The 22,982-nt window shown below is 37.3% G+C and overlaps 1 protein-coding gene across 1 annotated transcript in view; it reads left to right on the top strand.

Annotated features, from left to right (window-relative positions):
* Nucleotides 1–22,674, top strand: part of rem2 (RAS (RAD and GEM)-like GTP binding 2) — a gene marked incomplete at its 5' end in the record, with an annotated part of 25,397 nt that extends 2,723 nt beyond the window's left edge. Inside the window, 4 exons of the mRNA XM_079453665.1 lie at nt 5–79; nt 680–753; nt 14,330–14,507; nt 18,798–22,674. Coding sequence (XP_079309791.1) covers nt 5–79; nt 680–753; nt 14,330–14,507; nt 18,798–19,120 — 650 coding nt within the window. The 3' untranslated portion in view covers nt 19,121–22,674. The remainder of the gene's footprint in view (nt 1–4; nt 80–679; nt 754–14,329; nt 14,508–18,797) is intronic.
* Nucleotides 22,675–22,982: the final 308 nt, after the last annotated feature.

Here is a 22,982-nt window from a genome sequence, read left to right as displayed (position 1 = left end):
GGAGTGGGCAAATCATCTCTAGCACTTTGTCTTGCTGGACTGTCAGACAGATCACTCTCTATAGACTCAGAAACCCAAGGTAATACCGGTAAAGATTTTTTCTATAGAGCCTTTTTTGTTATTGCTCAGAATCATTCTTAAGGTGGATGCCAAGGACTGTACTATTCTTAGTCTTGCTGTGGATGAAACGCAGTTATCACCTCACAGACACCCGAGATCACTAGTGTAAGGCTCTCAGGATTTGATTGGAAAAAGCCGAGTGGGTGCTATGAAGGCATCCATCTTATTTCAGGTCTTTCATCATGTTGTATCTTAATGAGGGTGGGAGAGAACCAGCAGAGTGCTGCACAAACAGAGCATGTCATTTACCGGGATATAAAGAGCCAATCAGACCCACAAGACAAGCTGTTTTTCTTTTCCGAGTGTCCTTGCGCATCAATTCTGCATCACAATCTCGACTAGATTATTTTTACGCAACACCTCGAGCCCAATTTTGAACTCGCCTTTCAAAACGTCTTTTGTATTCCTTCAACCGATGTATCATTATGTGGTTGAACCTAGCAAAATTACCAGTTTCTGCTCAACTGCGGACATAAAATTATCAGCTAAATGAACAAATGGTTTCATTTTCTTGTGATTGAATGTCAGGTTTTAACAGACGTATTTGTGTGTATCGTAGATGAGGGTTACCAGAGACGAGTGACCGTGGATGATGAGGACAGCACAATTTTAGTGTATGACAATTGGAAGCAGGTGAGTCAGACGCACACACTTTCACAGATGCATGAAGAAGTGTGAAGTTTGCCAAGACCACTGTTTCTTTCAAGGCAAGCTATACATTTTTTGTAATTTGGTAATCTATAGTTTAGGTACTGTGTGTAATTTCTTGGAGGATTAATTGACAGAAATGCAATAAAATACAGATAACTATGTCTTCAGAGGTGTATAAAGACCTTGCATAATGATGCATTATGTTTTTATGACCTTAGAATAAGATATCTAAATGCGCTTGCATGGAATTCGTAATTTTGTTGTACAGTAGCCCTAAACAGACAATCTGCTCTAAAGCGCAAGTTTCGTAAATAATTTTTTTCTTGCGGCAAAAATGTGATGACATCTTATCCCTGTGTCAGCCTCCGTAGGGCTTTGAAAGGGAGGGATTGAGCCGGGTTTTTTGCAATTTCGGAACCCTCACCTCCAGATACCGAAACATTTCAAACACTGAGCCGTTAAAGTTTTATAAAAAAATATGTTTTGTTAAAAGTTGTATTATTTGTCCCTTTTACAAATATAACAATTTCCATTAACTTAACTGCACTTTTCCATTTAGGGGTCAAACAAAGCTGAACCACACCATTAATGTTTTAAATATGTCAGGTTTGGACATTTTTAGCTGATTATGTAGTTGTCTGAATCATTATGAAAGGATCTGAATCATTACGTTCTAAGCATGTGACAGAAATATTGTGATATTGTACAGATGCTGAACCAAAAGGGCATCTGACAAAATAAAGGACGAGTAGAAGCTGACTATATTTTTAGTATAGTCGTCTGAAATGACATCTGAGTTTTAACAGTGTTTGGAGCTGCTGTCTGAATCATAGCAATATGGTTTCAAGATGGAAGGCAGATGTGATACCAGAAAAGGTTATTCAGGAATTTGACTGAAAGGTTTCACATTTAAAGAGTATGTTGACTGTGCATTTCACTATAATGTCATCTTCATATTTGTATACTAAGGTGTCTTCGTTGATTTATTTGTATTGATTTTTATGTGTCAAAACAACGTCAAAGTGGCTTGAATGTGGCATTTCTTTTACTGAAATCTAAGGCTATCTAAAACAACTCAAAATCCCTGTTGTTCCCTTCAGAATATGCAAATCTAGTTAAATGCGTCTGATAATTCTTCACTGCCAGCATAAAATGCACATGGTTGATGTACAGTTGCATGAAAAGGGTTGACACAGACAGAAAGAGAGAGAGAGGTTAATAGAGACTTCAAAGGAATGGATGAGGAGAAAGATTAGAAACATGGTGTTCTGCTCTTGACCCTCCAGCAAAGGTTGTCTGCTGTTTATCACTTCTGTTTCCTTTTACTTTAGGGGAAATTGTTTTCTCTTTCCTGTAATTTGTTTCATTTCTGTCGAGTGTATCTCCTGGAGTTTAAGATGCTTTTATAGTAGCTTATGTGCAGCCGCTATAAAATAATTTCATGAGTAATGACCTCGCCACTTCTATGTGCTGAACCATTTACGGTAATCTAGACCACATACACCAATAGAGAATAAAACTGATTAGTTTACATCACAATATTCTGTGAGTTTTTTCTTATGTTGTTAAATGCACAAATACGTTGTCAGGGATGTTTAGCAGTTTTGTGGTATACAGTGGGGTCCAAAAAAACATAGTGATCTATCTATTATTTGTTTTTTTAAATAAAAAAAACGTTGCAATAGTAGCAGTATTAGGAGAATAGTTTACTTGGAAACATTAACAATCTTGAAAAAAAAAGATTTGAACGTTTTGGTCTGAAATTTGGACTGCACTGCATACGACAATGTGGTGTGTTCTAAAATGAAAGGAAAGATGAAACTCTTCTTTGATGCTGATCCTTGTGACAGGTGTCATCTCGTCCAGAGCATATGTGTCATTGAATTATTTACATTCATCTGAAATGAAACATTACATGTCATGTCTCTCTGTGCTAGTTCTGACCTTGCTTCTCCCTTCATTTATCGACCACCTTGCCCTCTTACTTTTTAAATCGATTTGTTTATCTTTTTGTACATAAAAAGATGGGGTTAAATCCCCCTGCACACCCCCTTGTTTGAAGCCCACTATGTGCTTTCCTCACACACGTTTGCCGGATCTTAGCATGCAGTGGGTGTATCTTCCACACAGAATTCTGTTTATATTCTGAAATTTATTCACAGATGTATCAGTGATCGCACGGGCACACGGTTGTGATTTTCATATGAATCATAAGCTTTTTTTAGTGAGCTGCCTACAGAGTCAGCAAGGCATCATAGAAACAGTCCCAATGGGTTTTATTACGTTAGGGTGCCCCCTAAAATATTTGTTTCCCTAGATTGTAAAACTTTATCACATGCATTCTCTGCTGTGCAAGCAACAAAAAAGACAAATAAATAAAAGACATTTATCTCAATAAAGTATTGATATAGTATTATATATAATCGTATTTTAGACATAAATAAACATTTAATATAAAAAAACTACTGAAACCAATAGAGTCACAGATGTGTTTTTAAGGCTGCTCCCTAAATAGGCAGCGGCAATGGAGGCGCGTCTAAAAGCTTTGGATGAATGTCAATACCGAATGGCTGTTAGTTTGGACTAATTCCAGGGCAGACAGACAGACAGAGAGTGAGAGAGAGAGAGAGCTGAGACCACTGACTGGAAGTGCTCGATACTCTCCCCTTTCCATCATTTTCTCTTGCTCCATTTTTGCAATTTCTCTCTCAAATTATCTTGCTTTCTCTCGATCCAACTATCGAGTACTCTCTCGTGGTGGCACATCATATCCCGTGACCTGTGACCTCTGCAACTGTTTTACATTCCGTGCCCACCGTTCTCGGTTGCCATGGCTACCAGTGGTTACATCTTACAAAATCCTATTATAAACTATTGAGTTATGATTCATCTTAATTTTAGCGAGGCAGAGATTCAGAGCTGCCCTTCTAGTTACATGGTCCATTTAATTTAATCTGTAATGAATGTATTAAAAGCCAATGAGAGAATGCAGATCATGTTGTTTATGTTATTACTTTTATAATTAAAGGGTTTTAGTTAAGTAGGGGTTAGGCAGGAGAATTGATTTAATGAAAGTCACTATTGCCTCAAATGAACAGACTGTGATTTAAATCTGAATGCTTTAAAGTGAATAAGCGGTAGTCTGCTTTGTCTTAAGTCTATATATGCAGAAATATGCATGCCTGTTTTTGCACTTGATTCATTTTAGGGGTCTGGGAATGGTTCAAGAAGCTGATATGTGAAATGTGTGCGTGCGTGCATGTGTGAACATGAAATAGACTTGAAGCATGCTTTAATTGCCTGATAGTCTGCCATCTTTAATTAGAATCTAGATAGCGGAGAACTTGTGTTTTGAATCAAAAGAGATTGCACAAATAGCATGTGATGTGAAATAAGCATACATCCATGTAGACCATGAGTCGCAATATAAAAACATCTCGCAAGTTCCAAGTGATTTAGCACATAAGGAGCTTTAAAAAGGACGCTGCAAAAGTTGATCTATCTGTATATCTGTATAACACTTTTAAGGGATAGTTAACCCCAAATTCAATTCAATTTTATGTATATAGCGCTTTTCATAATGTGCATTGTTCCAAAGCAGCTTTACAGGAGAAAATAAGAAAAACTGAAAAACACAACAAAAGGTAAACACAGCAGTACATGGTGTTTATAGAACAAGCTAAATGATTCTAGTAAATAATATCTAATAAATGCAGTCTCACGGTGGTTTATTTAGCATATTTTACATTAAGTGAAGGCTTGGCTGAAAAGATGCGTTATAGATTTATATTGGGAGAGTGTGTCTGACCCTCAAATAGTATCGAGTATCGGGAAGGCTATTCCAAAGTTTAGGTGCTACGTATGAGAAAGTTCGACCCCCCCCTTTGGTGGATTTAGTTATTCTAGGTGTTTTCAAAAGTCTGGAGTTTTGAGACCTGATAGAGAGCTTGATGGGTTGTAGTGTGATAGAAGCTCTGTTAGGTAGGTAGGGGCTAAACTGTTTAAGGCTTTACAAGTGATTAAAATAACTTTAAAGTCAATACAATAGAATTAAAATTATATCATGGTTAACGCACACTTAAGTTGTTCCAGACCTGTATAAATGTATTTGTTTTGTTGAACACAAAAAAGGATATTTGGAAGAATGTTCGCAACTGAGATTTCAGCTGCAACATTGACTTCAACGATTGTAGAAAAATATTATATTTAGCTTTCCTGTGGATTAGTGGTTAGAGGGTTAGCAAGCAACGCCAATGTCATGGGTTCGATCTCAGGTGATCGCATAGAAATAAATGTATAATACAATGCAATGCAAGTCGCTTTGGAAAAAAGCGTCTGCCAAATGCATAAACGTAAGTATATTTGGTTGTTCTGTTGAACACAAAAAAATATATTTTAAATAATTAAGGAAAACAAACCGTTCTGATTCACAATCATTCAAATTTTTTCAACTATGGTAGTTAATGGTGCACCAGAAATCTGCTTGTTAACATTTTTCTAAATATCTTTGTATTCATTTATACAGGTTTAAAACAACTTGAGGGTGTTTTTAGGTGAACTATCCTTTTAAGGTTGAATTTGTCAACATTAGTAAACGCATTAGCTTACATGAACCGACAATGAACAATACTTAGTTTAATAAGTTAATGATAATTTCAGTATTTACTCATTCGTTTTTTAAATCAAACGTCAATTAGTTAATGCAAAACAAACTAACATGAAGAAAAGCATTGCCATAAACTAGCATTCATTAATAAAATTAACAAATGCTTAAAAAAAACATTATTCATTGTTCGTTCATGTTGCATTAAGTGATGAGATCAAATACAACCTTATTGTAAAGTGTTACCATAAAATAAATCTGTTTTTTCCTGCAGCGCTAGCACTAGCAGTAGGTAAATAAACATAAGCGCTTACAGAGCTCCCTTGAGACAAATTGTAAACTTTTCTGATTTACAATACAATACTTTGGGTCTATGTGAAGGTCAGCACTTTCTTGAATGTAAAACTAGGTCAGCAAATCTACTCTGAAGACGCAGTAAGTTTGCAGTACAACTGCAGTCTGTGCTGCACACTGCAGCCTGTCTACTTACTGCATTCACTGAACCATGCAAAAAACGGATAGAGAGAGAGAGAGAGAACGTACTAGAATGAACTCATTCTTTCACAATACTGCATGTGTAGTGTTTGCTAAGGATCCACAGCAAAGACACTAAGTTTATTTTGTTATTCGACCAACACTGAATATGTTGATTATATAGGGCCAATCTTCACCTACACAATAGAGCACTATGCAGAGGAAAACATGTATAACCTCCCCATGTCTACTGACTGCTTCGCTAAGCCTGGTGACATAAAGTGCTTTTGACAGCGGGAGGGAAGAATGCCTTTAATAAGTAATTCTTTCTCTTAAAATGGCTTACCCAGGTCAGTCTTATCTTTACGCAGACTGTAGACGCGTTCTGCCTTCCGCCATGCCATTGGACGGCGCTGGGGGACTACGTCACATGCCTCTTCTCCGTCTGCGAGAGCGTCATTCTAGAACCTGTCTGTGATCACCTATGTACACTACACAGAGAGCTCTGCAGTGCCACCCTGAAATCAATTTAGATTAAATGAGGTGTGACCTTAAGAAATTTAATTTAATTTGTGGATCACCTAATTGAAATGAGTCACTATTTTTGGCTACACTATAACAAGAGGTATGTTTGAAATAAAAGCAAAACAGTTTTTCTTTAGTGTGTATACTGTGCATGCATATTAGGTACATTTTGTGATTGAATATCCAGATGAGCTAGTCTACTGCATTTTTGGCACAAAATGCGCAGTGTACAGCCTAAGCACTCAGCAATGGGTTTAACTTTTACCTTCTCGTGTGGAAATGGACGTTTATCTAATAATAATTTGAACCTTAAAGCGTTGGGTAGGGACTACCTGTTTCTTTTTAAAAATGGCCAAATGAGAGAATGTTTGCCGCAGCTTTAAATGTGCCCTGAGGTATTTCGGCTGTCTTTCTAGATCACTGAATGTTAGTTTTGCTGTTTACAGTACCAGAGGTTGAAAGAGACAAGTGTGAATTCTCAGGAGACCTATTTCAGTGGTATCTATCAGGCAGTAGGGACATTTTGTTGATGGCATTCATGGTATGTGGTATTCCACATGTCCAACACTTGCATTTTTATAGTTTAAATGCATTGAAATGCAACATGAGCATTTTTGCTATTGCATAAGGTCAATTCAGCTTACTTCTTTTTGAAACATTATCATAATTTTATTTATATGGACCAAACCTAGCTCCAAACTATCTGAAATTCAGGAACCTGCGGAGATAGCAAGAGGTCTGTAAGATGTCTGTTAAAGATCTGGAGATCTGGAAAACATCTGCTGTGTTAAAACATAGTTTTAGAAAGGCCAGTTTTACATACATTATCAATTATTAACATCTTAAAGACAACGTCTATATGACATCTGATATTGGACGTTTCAGAGACGTATTGAAGATGAGAAAACGATCAGAAAAATATGCCTTGCAGATGTGCAGGCAGACATCTCCCAGATGTATGTGTGCTATAAGGGTGTAAATTCTTTTCACCTTTGCTATGAATAATTTATTTATTCCAAACTAAAAGATACATGATGCTAAACAGCTCAAATGTTCCTTTTCTTTTGTCGGGATGGTTTCCGTTTACTGTGGAGATGAGGTGTGGACTGGGCCATTGTGTGTGAAGTTTTTTTTTTTGAGAGGTGTGAAGTATATGTCTATTTATCTCAGTTAGGTTGAGTGTGCAATGTACCGCTGGGAGCCGTATGGTTAAATATAGTGCGCAACAGTCTTTTATGAAGTGTGAGCTTTGTCATCATTCATTAGGGAGATGGTTTCATTTGATGTCGGTCCGATTGCCACAGCGAGCAGGCTTTTATTTCTGCGGAGGTATGTAAGTTAGGACAATTCCAGTCAGGGGCCCCAACAAATAGGTAAAAAAAAAAAAAAATTTTAATTATATTATACACTATATAAATCATCATCATTTAGTATATTTAAAACAATAATAAAATGAAGGATGTCTTTTATTTAACGTATTTTGGCAATAAAAGTTAAATATCCCCAATGGACCAAAAAGTAAACATCCATTTTGACCGAGCACCCCCCTGTATCTGCATGAAATGGTTCGGTCCTGCTTCAGCGCACTCATCATCAGTGACGTGTTTAGTTGCAGAAAGTCGCATCGCGTCAGAAACAGAGACAACTATGTTGCGTAGTAAAAAATCTGGTTTTCTAAAAAGGAAAAGAAACAAAATTGAGAGAGCAAAGACAAAAGAAAGGGTGTCAATCTGTAACCCAGTTTTTCACCAAGAAAGGTGGGTAGCATTCAGTCTGTGAGTGGTATTAACCTGTTGTCCATAGTGAAATAAGCTAGCTACCTGCAGGCTAGTGTCAGCCAGCATTTCATCAACATTTAATCAGTGCAGGCAAACGTTTAGCAAGATATTCATTTTAAATAATTGTCCATGCCCATCTTAGCAGACTTAACAACAGATGAGTCAGCAGCACCCCAGTCTCCCCATAACTGCACCCCTCCCTGTCCCAGTGAAGAAGGTGAGCAACACTGTGTTAATGACTTAACCATAACAAAAAAGAAAGTGGAATATTTATTAATGACAGAAATCAAACAAAATAGTTTTTCTCACATAATGACCATTATGACATAAAAAAAGAACCTCTTGTCTGTATTAGATGCATTTAGAAACAATGAGTAGCTCACCTCAACCTGCATGTAGGTTACAGACAATATTAAAAAATCCAGTTTGATGCGTTCATTTAGAGTGAATTTTGGCCGTTAAATGACATCTATAGATACAGACCTTATTATTCCCATCATGAAGGGCAATTTATTTGAGAAGCTTGCACACACACACACACACACACAAATCTATCATATCTAATGTATGTAATCAAGTGATGATAATACAGAACTATAGGTAATTTGGGTCAATGTTCTGTAGTGTTAGTGTCATTTATTGGTATATATTTCCATTGTTCTTATTTGTACCATGTTAACTTACCTTTTAATTTGATGTCACTGGTACTGTTAGTTTTGTTATGACCATATTCCAAACCTAAAAAACCTATTGATTTAGTGATCACTTGATCTGTTTTGCAGCACTAAAATAACCCTGATGTGGAAATTCCGTTTTACACGTCAACCTTATTTTGTTGTTGGCATATATGTGCAGTTAAGTAAAAAAAGCTGTTTTCATTGTTTTGAAATGATGATGTTAATTTATTTTGATTTAAAAGTTAATATATATATATATTTAGGAATTTTCCTTTTTTTTTTTTTTTAAATCTGTCAATATTTTTACAATAAAAATACATTGAGAATGGACATTTTTATGGTGGCTTTTAATCTTGCATCAAATAGTGAACTGCAAAGTGTATGTAGACCTGCATTTACAGATCACCAGGAGTAAACATTTTGCTAGTACTAGTATTGCACTACAAGAAGCAAGACAGTTGCAAGCCTTTGATTGGAGTTATTTAAAGCTTTTGATTGGACAGTTAGGTCCTAGAGATGTGGTGCCAACAGCTGCACAGAGGGGGCCCAATTAGATTTTTTTTCATGGGGCCCAAAATTCCTGGCGGCGCCCCTGGGTATGTGCATTTCGTGTTCGGAGCTGTGGAAATGGTTGGTTGAGTAGCTGATGAAGCACTTTTAGGTTTAATGGTTTGTGTCTGCGCCCAGGCAGTGTGTGTGTGTGTTGTTTTGGGAGGGGTGCGTATATGTGTGTGTAAGAACAGATGGTGTGTCATATCTGTCTGCAAGGGTGTGGCACCTCGTACCGGTTCGATGAAACCAACTCCGTTCACGACTAAGTTCCAACATCCAATTATCTGACGTGACCCTCCCCTCCCGTGAAGCAACAAATAATAGTCTCTTATCTGCTATGAATGCTCCTCATCCCCTTCTCCCTTTCATCTGATTTTATTCTTTATCTGTGTGTTGGCTCGTCGGCCCCGACCTGGCCTGATTTCCATGTAATCGTCATGTGACAGAGCGGATGGTGGCCGGAAGAAGGTGTACTTGTGGAAAATGACCCAGCGGAGTGTAACACCGGCTGGGGATTGAGTTTCTGGCTCAGGCCTTAAGCATACTTTGTTGTGACCTCCTTTAAACTCATTGATGTGAATAAGCCTTTGGTCCAGATTGAAATATGTATAAAATAGTGAAACCATTTCTGAGGTTTAAAGCTGCTGTATGTGATTTTTAATGTCCGTTAAAATGTAGTGCACCAAATAAAAGGTTTTCCAAAAACTTCCCTCGGTATAGCTAAAAATGTCCTTAAATGGATACTCCACGCACGCTTTTTATGAGATGGCTAATTTGTATCAATACTTACGAAGTGAATTGTACAACGTGGAACTATGATTAGAAAAACTCCATACTGAAGCCCTCCCTTAACCACACCCCTAAAACTAATGTCACTGGCGCTAAAGCAAATCTTACTTGAATTCATACGAATGAGCCACCTCATAAAATTGCAGTGAAATTGTGTTGGAAAGTACTAGATTTTTCATGTAAACCCATTATAAACTTTTTACCGGTATACCTTAAGGTATAATAAGGTATACCAAAAAGGTATACCTTTTTATAAAATATAATTCAATATTCCAATTACATTGTTCAATACGATTAAACGGATAGTTCACTCAAACATGAAAATTATGTCATAATTTTACTCTGATAAACTTTACTTTCTTCTAATTTCAAACCTGTTTGACATTCTTTCTTTCCGCAGAACATAAAAAAATATTTGGATGAATGTTGGTAATCGAACAACATCAGTACCCATTGACTTGCATTGGTTTTGTGTCCATACAATAGAAGTGAATGGGTACCGCCATTATTCGGTTACCAACATTATTCAAAACATATTCTTTTGTGTTCTGCAGGAGAAAGAAAATCATAGCGGTTTGAAATGATGACCGAATTTTAATTTTTGGGTGAACTATCCATTTAAGTCGATAAGACGTAAATTATAATAGTAAATATGTTTGTAAACAGCATTATGCGTTAAACAGCATTAAGTGTTGGATTAACTTGCATAGTTGTCTTTTTATTATATTAACATTTTATTTTAATTACATGAATAAAATACACCATCAATTTCATTATGTAATGAAATTGGTGATTTAATAATCTAAATCTGCACGGAGGATACCAAAAGCTGGCAGGCATATTTGCTGACAGCATGAAAGGGATTTATATCTGTGTGTGTGTGTGTGTGTCACGTGCATGCAGCCACTAGTGTGTTGCATTACCGTTATTCACATACCTGCTGTGAATGCCTGGTTATTAAACCACATAAATCTTCTTGTAAATCCAGCCATGAACAGGTAGACATTGACAGATGGCACATAGTGCATAGGAACGGTTCAAAGCTGTTAGTCAGATACTCTCTCTTCTTGTTTCTATGACGAAGGAGCTCTGTCCTATGGCCCCAGAGAGCTCTCTATCACGAGGAGCACTATCGACCATGTTGAGCTGTCTCGCTGTTGTGCTACGCAGACATGTCCTCCTCTAGCAGTGGTAGTTCTTCTCATGTGCTGCCCATGTGCCCTTCCTGCAAGGGGCCTTGGCAGGTGCCCGGATCCCCTCTCCTCTCTCACTTCCGCCCCAGTAGACTGTTTCCACTAAAGCCTCTGTGTTTCTAGGTCTTCGTGACTCTCACGCTCCAGGCAGAATGCCTTTGCTGCTATGTCATTTTTGTTTCTCATACGGCTGCTCTCCAGAGGGCTGAAATATGACTTTGGGGATGGTGATGTAGGACATAAGCTTTTTCTCTTGGTCTGTTTGTTCCTTTCTTGATCTATCTGTTCCTCCTTCGTCTTAAGAGGAGACGTTAAAATGAAAAGTCTGTTGTTGTTTATTTACCATCACTTCATTGCAAACACGCAATGAAAAAAAATATTCTTCCAGAGAGCACAAAAGATGAATTTGTTATATGTCAGGTTTGCTGAAGGCATACGACAGCTGAACTGCTTTCTGAGTAGAGACAGGAGAAAAAAAAACGTCTACAGGGATGGTTTCTTTACTGAGCGCATTACAGACGGGGTGATGGAAGTCCTGTCGTGAAGAGGGGGGCTGACCCCGTGTGCCTGTATTTTTACACTGGCGCCTTTAAAGTGTTTGGATAATGTGCAGTGACATTCTCAGGGGTAAACGCATGTGTCTGACTGAGGCATCTGCTCTGCAGGGCCGTTTTAAACACACCTGAGCTCTGTGGCAACAGGGACGGAGAGAAACTGTGAGCTGGAACAACAACAGACATCACAGATTTACGGTCATCTCTTTAAATCCCGCTAATCCTCTTTCATGCACACAAATAATCTAGAGCGCAATGCTTACAGAAGCTAGCTCCTGATTACTGAGACCTAAAGACACCGAAAAATTATTGAGTACTTGGTCAACAGCACTTATATGAACAACCGCATGATGACTTTACAGTTACTTAGGTGGGCTTTAGCCACCCTAAATTTCTAGCTTAGCCCCGCTGAAGAATTTTGAGGAATTATGTAATTTTTACAGGAATTCGAGATCGCTTTAGTCATCTTTAGAACTCTGATGACATGAGTTATTAAGGGTATTCTTCAGTTCACAGCTGCAAAGAGTGGAGTGACAACCTAAGCAGAGTACAAGGTGTGTGCATTAACCTGACATCTGCATCTTTGCCATTCTTTGATATAAATGCAGTTTACATAATATGATGCGGGTGCGATACAAGACCCTTTCCCATCCACTGTAAAAAGTTTTGTCTGCGATCACCCCTCATTACAATGTTGACTAGTTGTTTTGTTTACCTCCAGCAAAATGAAAGCACCTTCACACTCCTTTAGAAAACTATCATGATGATGTTGTAGCGCACAGAAATGTGTCTTTCATGATGAAGTGCTGTTTTATTTTTCTGCACCTGGTTAAAGAGAGCTGGCGGTAGTTTTGAGAACCCCGGAAAGACGACGGGCAGATAGAGGTAGTTCAGACTGGTGCGGCTGCTGTGTTATTTATTGTTTTGAGTTCGGAGTAAACAAAAGTGTGCCTAGAAGCTCTTTGTCGTTTTTCAGACGCTTCAGTATTTAATTTTTTTATTTAAAACACATTGTAGATGTGATAGATGAACACGCAGTCATGCACAGGAGTGACAGCGCTCGTGCTTATCAGAATGAATGGCAGGGAAATATCATATCAAGTTATTCCTTCTACTAAATAATGACTCAGTAGTCCATTGTGATATTTATATTTAATGGATTTGTGGCTGGTGTTGTCACTTTGAATTATAAATTATTGTGATATTAATTTGAATAACAATAACTTGTCTTGGCATATTCTTTCTTAATTATTTATTTTAGTAATATATACAGTATTTGGTGCATAGAGAGTGGCTCTACATATATATACAGTGTGTATATATACTGTATTTGAAGAGTTTGGTTCCAAAATGAGAATTTTTTATTATGTTAACATGTTTTTATTGTGTTAGTTTGCTGTATTTTTTTGTTATTTTGGATTAAATCAAAATAAACCAACTGCAGTTTGATTGATATTAATTGGAATGCACAATTAAAAACATGATCAATCTCATTCTGAAATGATCTCATTCAGGAACCAAGCTCTTCATATATATATATATATATATATATATGTCTCCGGAGGCTGAGCCCCTAATATTGAAAAACTAGAATCGCCACTGGTAATTCTTATGCATGCATTTAAAATGTTCATTTATTCAACACACACAAAGAGAAAAGAATGTAACACTAAAGCAAAGTTTTATGCAAGCATTATTCATTTATTCAATAATTCAAAGTCACTGTTCGTGTGACCTCATTTCTTATATTACATAATGTAAATACACTCCAATTGCTCAATGTCTTCTTTCTATGTGATATTCACATTCATTTTTTCCATAACGTCATTCTGTGTTGTCTCATCTTTTTCTTGTCTCATATCTCCTCGTGCTTTATCTTCCTTTACCTCACGTATTGGTTCTTTATCTCCAGCTTCTTTCATTTCTGCAATTTTCACCCTGACCTCATCATCCTCTTTTTGCAAGTGCACTGTAAATCATTTTTGCAAATAGAAATTCTATCATCATTTTCTCATCGTTCCAAATCTGTATACATTTCTCCGTTCTGATGAACACAGAGAAAGAGATTCGGAAAAATGCTTGAACCAAACAGATCCCGACCACACAAAAAATATATTTTGAAGAATGTAGGAAAGCAAACAGTTCCGGGGCCATTTTGACTAACATTGTATTTTTGTATGTTGTATGTTTGGTTACAAACATTCTTCCAAATATCTTTCTCTGTTAAAGACCACAAAGAAATATATAAAGATTTGGAAAAAATTGAGGGTGAGTAAATGATGACAAAACATGGGACAACATACATCCCGAAAAAACAGCATGTACTTTCTCAACGGTTGAGAAGTCATGTACTGGTTAAAATGACTTTGGCTGATCTCTCCTGTGATAAATCCGTTTGTGATTTTATTGACAGGACCTGTCCACCCTGCAATGCGAGGTGTGCATCCTGGTGTTCTCGTTGACGGACAGGCGTACTTTCCACAGGATCGCCCAGCTACGTCTTCTGTTGAGGGAGACGCTGCCCCACACCCCCATCATCCTGGTGGGCAACAAGAGCGACCTTGTGCGGTCCCGTGAGATCAGCACAGAAGGTAGAGCTGACCTTTATAAATCAGATTCTTATAAATCAAATAGATTTGCGTGTCAAGATGTAAATATTTAACAGGCAAATACCAGTTCTTTTAAGTCAAATGATCGTTGAACCCAATAGAAATATGAAACTGAAAACTGATTAAAGAAACCTACGACGTGAAATGAATTTTGAATGTAATCCCTATTTATTTAAGTGGTGTAAACTTGAAAACTTAGGAGAGATCTCCTTAGTCAACAGGTATTGAATTCACACAATGTCCCTGTTGTCCACCTCTCTTATACTAGTGAATCATCCATATTCGGCCTTGCTGCCGTGACTCAGTGTTTGTCTAAATGTTTCTCCATCTCCATCTGGCCTTATTTATGTTAGGGCTTGGTGGATTCCTGGCAAGAAAAGATCACTCAGTTTATCGATGCGTACAGGTGCTGCTAGGAGACGTGCGTTTGTATGTGCACATATTGTCCATTAAGGAGCTGATACGAGAACAGAATGTAGATTGTCCTTGCTGGTGTTTTCTCATAAAGGACAAACGCGTATTAGTCTTGGCGACTTTAATTTGGCAGATACATTTTCATTTAAAAGGCACATTAAATTCAGTCAAAAGTTATTGACCGCAAAGAAATGAAAGGCAAACCCCTAATTTACATATTATATATTCAACTCAAAACCCCTGTTGTCCTCATAATAAGGACATTTTTATGTGTTTGGTGTATTATCTCTCACCCACAATGTGATGGTGTTACTATCTTGTGTTACTGTGTATGTATGCAAATGTTGATACACACTTCTGTTCTGCCTCTCACACCTTTCTTTCTCTAATTCTCTCCTTCGTCTGCGTCGTGCAGTGAACACCCCATGCCATGTGTTTGCAGGAGTGTGATAAGGCTTAGTGGGTCGTAATCATTAAGGAAATGGCTTGTGGGGGCTTTTATGTATTAGAGCTGATAACTGGGCAGTACCGGGTTATGGACATCAGACGAGCTCTGTTCTTTTAGGGCTGGTTTTAATCTTGTAGAACAGCTAGATTTGTACAATTCCTGAGAAAAACATATCATGGAGTTTATGGCATTTTATAAAACAGTTCATCTTTAAAACTGCCTCTGATATTTCAATTGCAGACGTTTATGTACCTTGCATGCTTGGTCCACAGCTTTATTTATTCATTTGATTTAATTTTAGTTTTTTCCTCTGAAATGTTACTATTTCCACTGTAGTTTAGTTAAGAGATGCACTGATATATCAGCCAAAAGCAATTTTTTACATTATCGCTATCGGACGATCGGCAGGAAAATGTAATGAATTTGTACTTTGTGTATAGAAATTGTTAAGAAACATCACCAGTTTGATGTTCAATTTTAATAGTCATTATATGAATTAATAACATTCATAAAGTTAAGAAATATTAATTTAATCTTCAGAATCTGTATTCTTATCGGTGGAGAAATGATGTATCGGTGCATCTCTAGTATCGTTCATTGCTAGTTTATGTTTGCTAATGCATTAACTAATGTTACCAGAAAAAAGCTTACAAATACCATTGAAAGACAAATAACTAATTTGTGTACTATTACTATTAAATATTAACTTTTCTTTTTATATACTTGCTATATATTAGTTTTATTCTGATTTAAATTGTGAATGACAACCTATGATGTTAAAAGACAAAGATTTATTCCTAAAATTTTGGTAAATGATTTGAACTTCATAAATAATTCAATATGCTGTCCACAGAATTTTTAATTAAAAAAAATGTGTGTGGGAAGGGCAGATGGGTATCCAGGGACAGCTGCGCTCAGCAGATTTGTTTCCTCCGGGTGTCACAGTCAGTGCGGTCATCGATATGGAAATGTTTAGCATCTATCAACTCTGTTTGCATCTTACATTCTGCCGCCACACAAGAACACACAAATCCATATCACAGAGTACTCAGCCTCATGTAGATGGGTCCAATTTACATTCAGTGTTTGCGAGTCAGCGAGTCGGACATTTAGGCATTAGATAAACGGGCACGCACACAAGCTGTGCAAAGCTTTGAATGCATAAACACTGTGGGGTCAAGCATGGGGTGAAGCAGAGGCGCCCGCTCTAATGCTGAGAAAAGATGAGTCTATGGCCATAAACAAAATTTACAACTTTCAGGAGACTCGGACTGATATGCTACGTAATAAATCTCCTGTGTGCTGTGGCAGAAAGAATGAGTTCCACTTCAGTTTTATAGCAGTGCCTTTTTATAGAGCTTGTGTCCTGAATTGTTTTTTATCTTTAGTCCGTTTATAATGCTGGTCAAGGTTTCTGGCACAAAAACATTCATATGTTGGGTTTTCTGACCTTTTACACCCACTGTCTGAGTCATGGAGGTAAACATGCTCTTGATGCTGCTCTTTTTAAATGACCGATGTTGCAACCTGCTTACTTCTTCAAGTATAGAAGTCTCTTTATTAAGATACAAACAGAAACATTTAAAAATAAAAAAAGCACAAAAACTTCATTTTTACGGTTGTGTGGCCTTTTGAGCTAAGCACATCTTGAACATATTTTGGGAGAAGTCATTAGATTAGATTTAGTAATTCTGGTCCATTTTGGATAAGAATTAGGGTACTTTATTCCAATTAGATTAAAGAAAGCCAGGTTACCTTTCAAATTTAGGTCACACTAAATAATTGCTGCTTTAGCACACGGAAGCAGTATTTTCTTGTATTATAACAGAGACTGAAAAAACTTTATCTATTATTCCATTGCTTAAAAGCAATTAATGAAATCTACTGGTGACCTAAGACTTGCATAGTACTGCATCTAATATTTATTTACAATAATAATAATAGGGCTGTCAAACTATTATTCATGATTTATCACATCCAGAAGTTTTTTGTTTTTATGTGTCCAAAGAATGAGGTCAGCTGACTACCTGAATATACTGAATGACCAGGTTGTCCCTGATCGCACAGGCATATTCCAAGATGACCAGGATTCATCGGGCTCAAATTGTGAAATAGTGCTTCGGGGAGCACGAGACACAATTTTCACACGTGGATTGGCCACCACATGAGTCCAGACCTTAACCTCTTTGGGATGTGCCGGAGAAGACTTTGCACAGCGGTCTGACTCTCCCATCATCAGCACAAGATCTTGGGGAACAAAGTATGCCACTCTGGACAGGAATAAATGTTGTGACATTGAAGAAGATTCTTGAAACGATGCCACGGCGAATGTGTGCCGTAATCGAAGCTAAGGCGGTCAAGCGAAATATAAGAGTGTGTGACTTTTTTGGACAGGCGTCTATTATTATGTAAACACAAATGATGAATGCGATTAATCATGATTTACCTATGACGTTCCTTAATAATAACAATGTATTATTATGGTTATTATTATTTAAAATAACATATTGCAAACAAAAAAATAATTTATTCAATGAATAAAACCAAATTATTATATGCTGTATTTGCCAGGTGCCAGATAGGGGCTAACTAGACCATGCTACCCATGACCCCTTTAATTGAAAGAAAAGAAAACATTTTGTATAATGTTTACATAGTACACGGTAGAAAATCAAACTTTAGAAAAAACAAAGCTCAATATACACAACAGTGTTGTTGTCAAGTTAAGTGATTCAGTTGAAACCTATTCATACACTTCCAAATAGACACACACCCACACAAGACAAGCATTAGTATTTCTTTCTTTCTTATCCCTCCTGAGCGCTTTATTAAGTCCCACTCAGTTTATTCGGTTATCTAAAACTAATCTGTGTTGATATGACAAGAGATTGTCAAACTCCATCTGTGTCGCTATTGTTCAAACTCTCTCTCGATTTCAATTTCGAGGTACTTTATCGGCATGGTCGCGTGTTCTTACAATATTGCTAAAGCATCAAACATATAACAAAAGACATACAATAAGTACAAACATTAGAGTAATATTAAATAAGGTGCTGAGTAAGGGATACATAAAGAATGAAATATAAAGTATATGAAAGTAAACAAATGACATATGGAAAATAGAATATCTATATTAAATGTAGATTTCAGGCAGAAACATGCCGATGGATTTAAAAGTAAACAGTGTATATGTGAATTGATTTTGTTATTTTGTTTCTGAGGGTGTGCAGCTGATAGATGAATGTAGCAGCAGCTTATGTGTGTCTCTTCTCCCCCAGAAACATCTGCATCTCTGTTTCTGAACACCTATCAATCTCTGGCATGAGCTTCGACATTTTGTGAAAGTGTTTCTCTCTCACATCTTTAAATTGATCTCTCTCTCTCTCTCTCTCTCTCTCTCTCGCTCACAGAAGCACATTCTAGTGCAATGATGTTTGGCTGCCTGTATCTGGAACTCTCTGTCTCTCTGGACCACCACACTAATGACCTGCTGGAGGCAGCTGTGAGAGCGGCCCGGGGCCACAGTCTGGGGCCCGGCTGGACGGAGGGGTCACCTACAGCGGCACGTAGGGAAAGTCTGACCACCAGGGCTAGGCGCTTCCTGTCTGGGCTGGTTCCACGCTCCCACCACGGCCGAGAAAGAGATGTGCCCAGAGACCTCAGCCGACACAGAGGAAGTAGAATGCTCAGGCAGAAGTCACGTTCCTGTCATGACCTCAGCGCTTTGATGTAACCAAAAACATCTGCAAGAGTAACAGAAGTTGAGTGAGAGGAAATAAGAGTTTGAGAAGGAGTGATAAAGGAGGGGAGCGATATGAGAAAGGGGAAGCTGAAGGAAGATTAAACGCAACTGCCTATTTGATTGACAGGTGAGATAAAAGACAGTGTTGACGCACCACTTCACAGAGGAGATGATCCTTTAGTGATATAACCTAAACTAGTATGTGTGAAATTAGTTGTTTATACCAGTCTCTCAGTCATCGGACGTGACAGCGCTGCAGAGATACCTAGCAGTGTAAAAACAATCCTTTACAACATGAACTTTAAGGTTTAAACAGACGGACACACAAATATAAAAATGGTTCTCAGTATAATGAGAATGCATAGACATGCTGGCTGTGGCAGGCTGTTAGAGATGATAAAGTAGCTCCTGTAGTTCCCTGTCGGGAAGCATGCAGACACAGCAAACATACAGAACTGTAGGCCTAGTGAGATTTCTATAGTAAAAACACAGGCACAGAATAAGATACTGTAGTTATTGCATGTTTTCTTTTTTTACCTCGTCTCACCTCAATCTTCAAAATCGTTAAAGGTGTAACATAATACTGTATCCAAAACAGATGTGATGCTCTCAACATACATGTTTTTTCTTTCAGTCCCTGCTAAAACTGGAAATTGAATCATCAAAATGATCAGAGCAAGAGATGTGGAAAGCCTCGGTACATTGTGTGTTGCCTAATCGTACTCGTTTTAAAGAGGCATTACAATAATTGGGGTTGTTTAGGTTCAAGTTGCAATCCGTAACTTTGTTTTAGGTTAAAAATAAACAAAAATCAGATTCAACAAGTACAAAAAATAACATTCTTACTAAGCATTTTTGTCTTGTTTTATAGTGCAAATATCTGAACATTCTCAAATCAAGATAAGAATTAAGCAAGTTTATGGTTAAAACAAGCAAAAAATCTGTCATTAGGGTGAAAAAAAACATCATACCGGAGAAAAAAGTAAAACTAAATTTAAGTTTATTTTTCTCACCCCATTGGCAGATTTCTTTGGCTAGTTTAAATAAATTCCTTTACGGGACAATAGCGATTATGAGCGGATACAACTTTTGTACAACTATTATTGCTCTATTGCTTTAAAGTGAATATGAACTCTGAAAAATACAGAAAAAAACGTTTACTCATTAGAAAACACATTTTCAGCAAATAAATGCAAATCGAAATCGTATTTTTATTAGAAATTTTGATGATGGTAATTATCAATGTTGATGGTAGTTCTCAGAATAAAACAAAAATGAACATTTTACCTAAACACAGACATATAAATACTACATTTTAAAATCAAAAATGGTCTATGAAATGGTCTCTTAAATGTTTTCCGTGGCTGTATATTGGTGCATCTCTAATGCATCAGTTAAGCTGTTGGGTACGAATTGGTCATTTGATTTCAACACAAGTAAAATATGTAATTTTATGCTTTAAACAGAGATGCCGATATATATATAGGCAAAAGTTATGGATTGCAGGACCCTGTAGGAAATTTGCACCAGTCATAGTGATAGACAATGCGGGTTAAAGTTATGACAGATTTTAGACAAAATTTGGTCTTTGTACACGGTTTATCCATGCAGATCAGATTTATTTAACTAATCTTGTCCAAAAGATCACAACATGTGTTGAGCCCCAAGCGGGGATGTCTTAACGCAAGAATATGTCACCACAAAAATAACAAAGCTTTGTGAAACATTTTGGCCGGAAACACCATATGATTGTATTCAGTGTTTTCTTTCTTCCAAAGGTGTTTTAGGATAAACATACAGCCAGTTGCGATAATTGCAAATCATACCTTCAAGGGCCTTGTTTACAAGTGGAATTAGCACTTGCTAAATAGTTCACATATGCGGTTTAATAGTGTGAACAATTGAATGGACAGTGTGGCAGACGACTGATTAAAAACGCTTCAGATTCAACAAACAAACTCCTGGTTAATAGTTGCGATTAATTGACTCATACATTTTGAGAACAAGAGGGCAATATTCAAAGATAAAGCAATGTGTGCGATTGGGTACTATTAAATTCCTCACGTTTTAGTCGGTCGGGCATAAACATTTACTTTTACATTTAGTCATTTAGCGGACGCTTTTATCCAAAGCGACTTACAGATGAGGAAACATTGGAACATAGGCAATAAAATACATAAGTGCATCAAAACTAGTCCATTAAAGCCTAGCACAGTAGTTAGTATATATTTTTTAAATATGAAGAAAGGGAAAAGAATTAGGTTAAAATCAATCAGCGACATGTTGACGGAAGAGATGCGTTAGGGTGACTTTTTTGGGATGGTACTACTAGTCATTGTTCCTTTGCAGACCGCAGTGATAAAGCCTGTACACTCAAAACACATTCTGTATAATGAGTCTTTGCATTCTCAAGTAAAGTAATGTATACTGATTGATTGATTATTGATTAAGAGCTAATGGGCTATTTGTTTCTGTGGCTACAAACCTTTCAATGATAAATTGCAATACAACGGTAAATTGTTGTAGTTCTTAGTCTCACTTATTTAACTTCACATAATTGAAATCCAGCAATGCAGGGGTTATTAAATGAGCATAAAAAAAGAAATAAAGCAACGTTAAGCAGTCAGTGTTGGCAAGGAAAGCAATCTAAAGAGCGAGAGGTCTAGACTCTAGAGAGAGAGCTTTGATAAGAGTCCCGGGAGCCAGACGGAATGAACTCCAGAGATTAACTCGATTGTGTCAAATTACTCTTGAACGAATTTAACTCCTCATTCTAATGAAAGCAAGCCATGTTCACACAACTTGAACAAGCTTATTGATTCTTACTTTACACATACGGGTTGATTGTAATATAGTATTTGATTTGGCTGCATTCAGCTAAATAAAAGTCAGAGATCTGAGAAGGCACCTTACCTAATGCCATACATCCCTGGGACTTTAGGCTTCCTAAACCCACTTTCATTAAAGAATGTTAGGACAAGCAATATTGAATGGAGCCCACTGTCATTTATTTTAAAGCACGTAACGTCTTATGCCTGTAACATGTTTTTGTGAAATAGGACATACAGAAAGAAAAACTTTGGTTTGAACAATATTATTCATTTACTTTGTGTGTTTCTGATTTTGGGGAGATTTAATGATCGGAGTTTAAAGTTAATGAGTTGTGTGTTGTCATGTCGTTTCAAGACCCCAAAAGATTACCACAAACTGCTGTTTAGAAATCTATTCAGTCTGTGTGGGTAGAGTTCAAAGAGGTTAAAAGACCATATGGGCATATGTGAAAAATGTAAGAACCCACACTGCTCCTTGTAATTTCACCTGCACACAATTTCAACCCGTCATTACACAATCTCATGGATTCCAACATATCTGCCATAAGACCGAGCATTTCTGTGGGGGCTGGCCACACAGGCTTGTGCCACAACGAACATGCAACGTTCTGGAAACGTTCTGAGGTCACACATGGCAACAGCTCTCACTTGATATTATTGCTGAATGTTATCCACTCTGTCTTTGAAAATGAGAGAATAAAACCAATTTGTTACAATAACTCTGGCTTGTCTGTGTCCCTGTGCGGCGATTAAACGACAAAGGCAAATCAACCAGAAGCCTCGCTAAATGTCGGCATACAGTGCAGTGAGGCTCCATAAGGTGAAGAACTATATTTGTATTTGAAAGGATTTGATGGCTTCACTCTAAAGGCAGATGGTTGGAAACGGGACACGAGGTAGGAAAGAAAAAGGATGACAAATGTTAGTTGCTTAGCGACCGTTGTCAAGGAGACAGAGTGTGACTCTCCTCTGACCAGACTTAGAATTTTTTTACTATGTTTGTCTGTTGCGACAGGGAGAAA

Source organism: Barbatula barbatula (genome assembly GCF_947034865.1).
Source record: "Barbatula barbatula genome assembly, chromosome: 3".
In the NCBI taxonomy this organism is placed as follows: Eukaryota; Metazoa; Chordata; class Actinopteri; order Cypriniformes; family Nemacheilidae; genus Barbatula; species Barbatula barbatula.
Note: the sequence above shows the minus strand (reverse complement) of the source record. Positions and strands in the feature narration are given on the sequence as shown.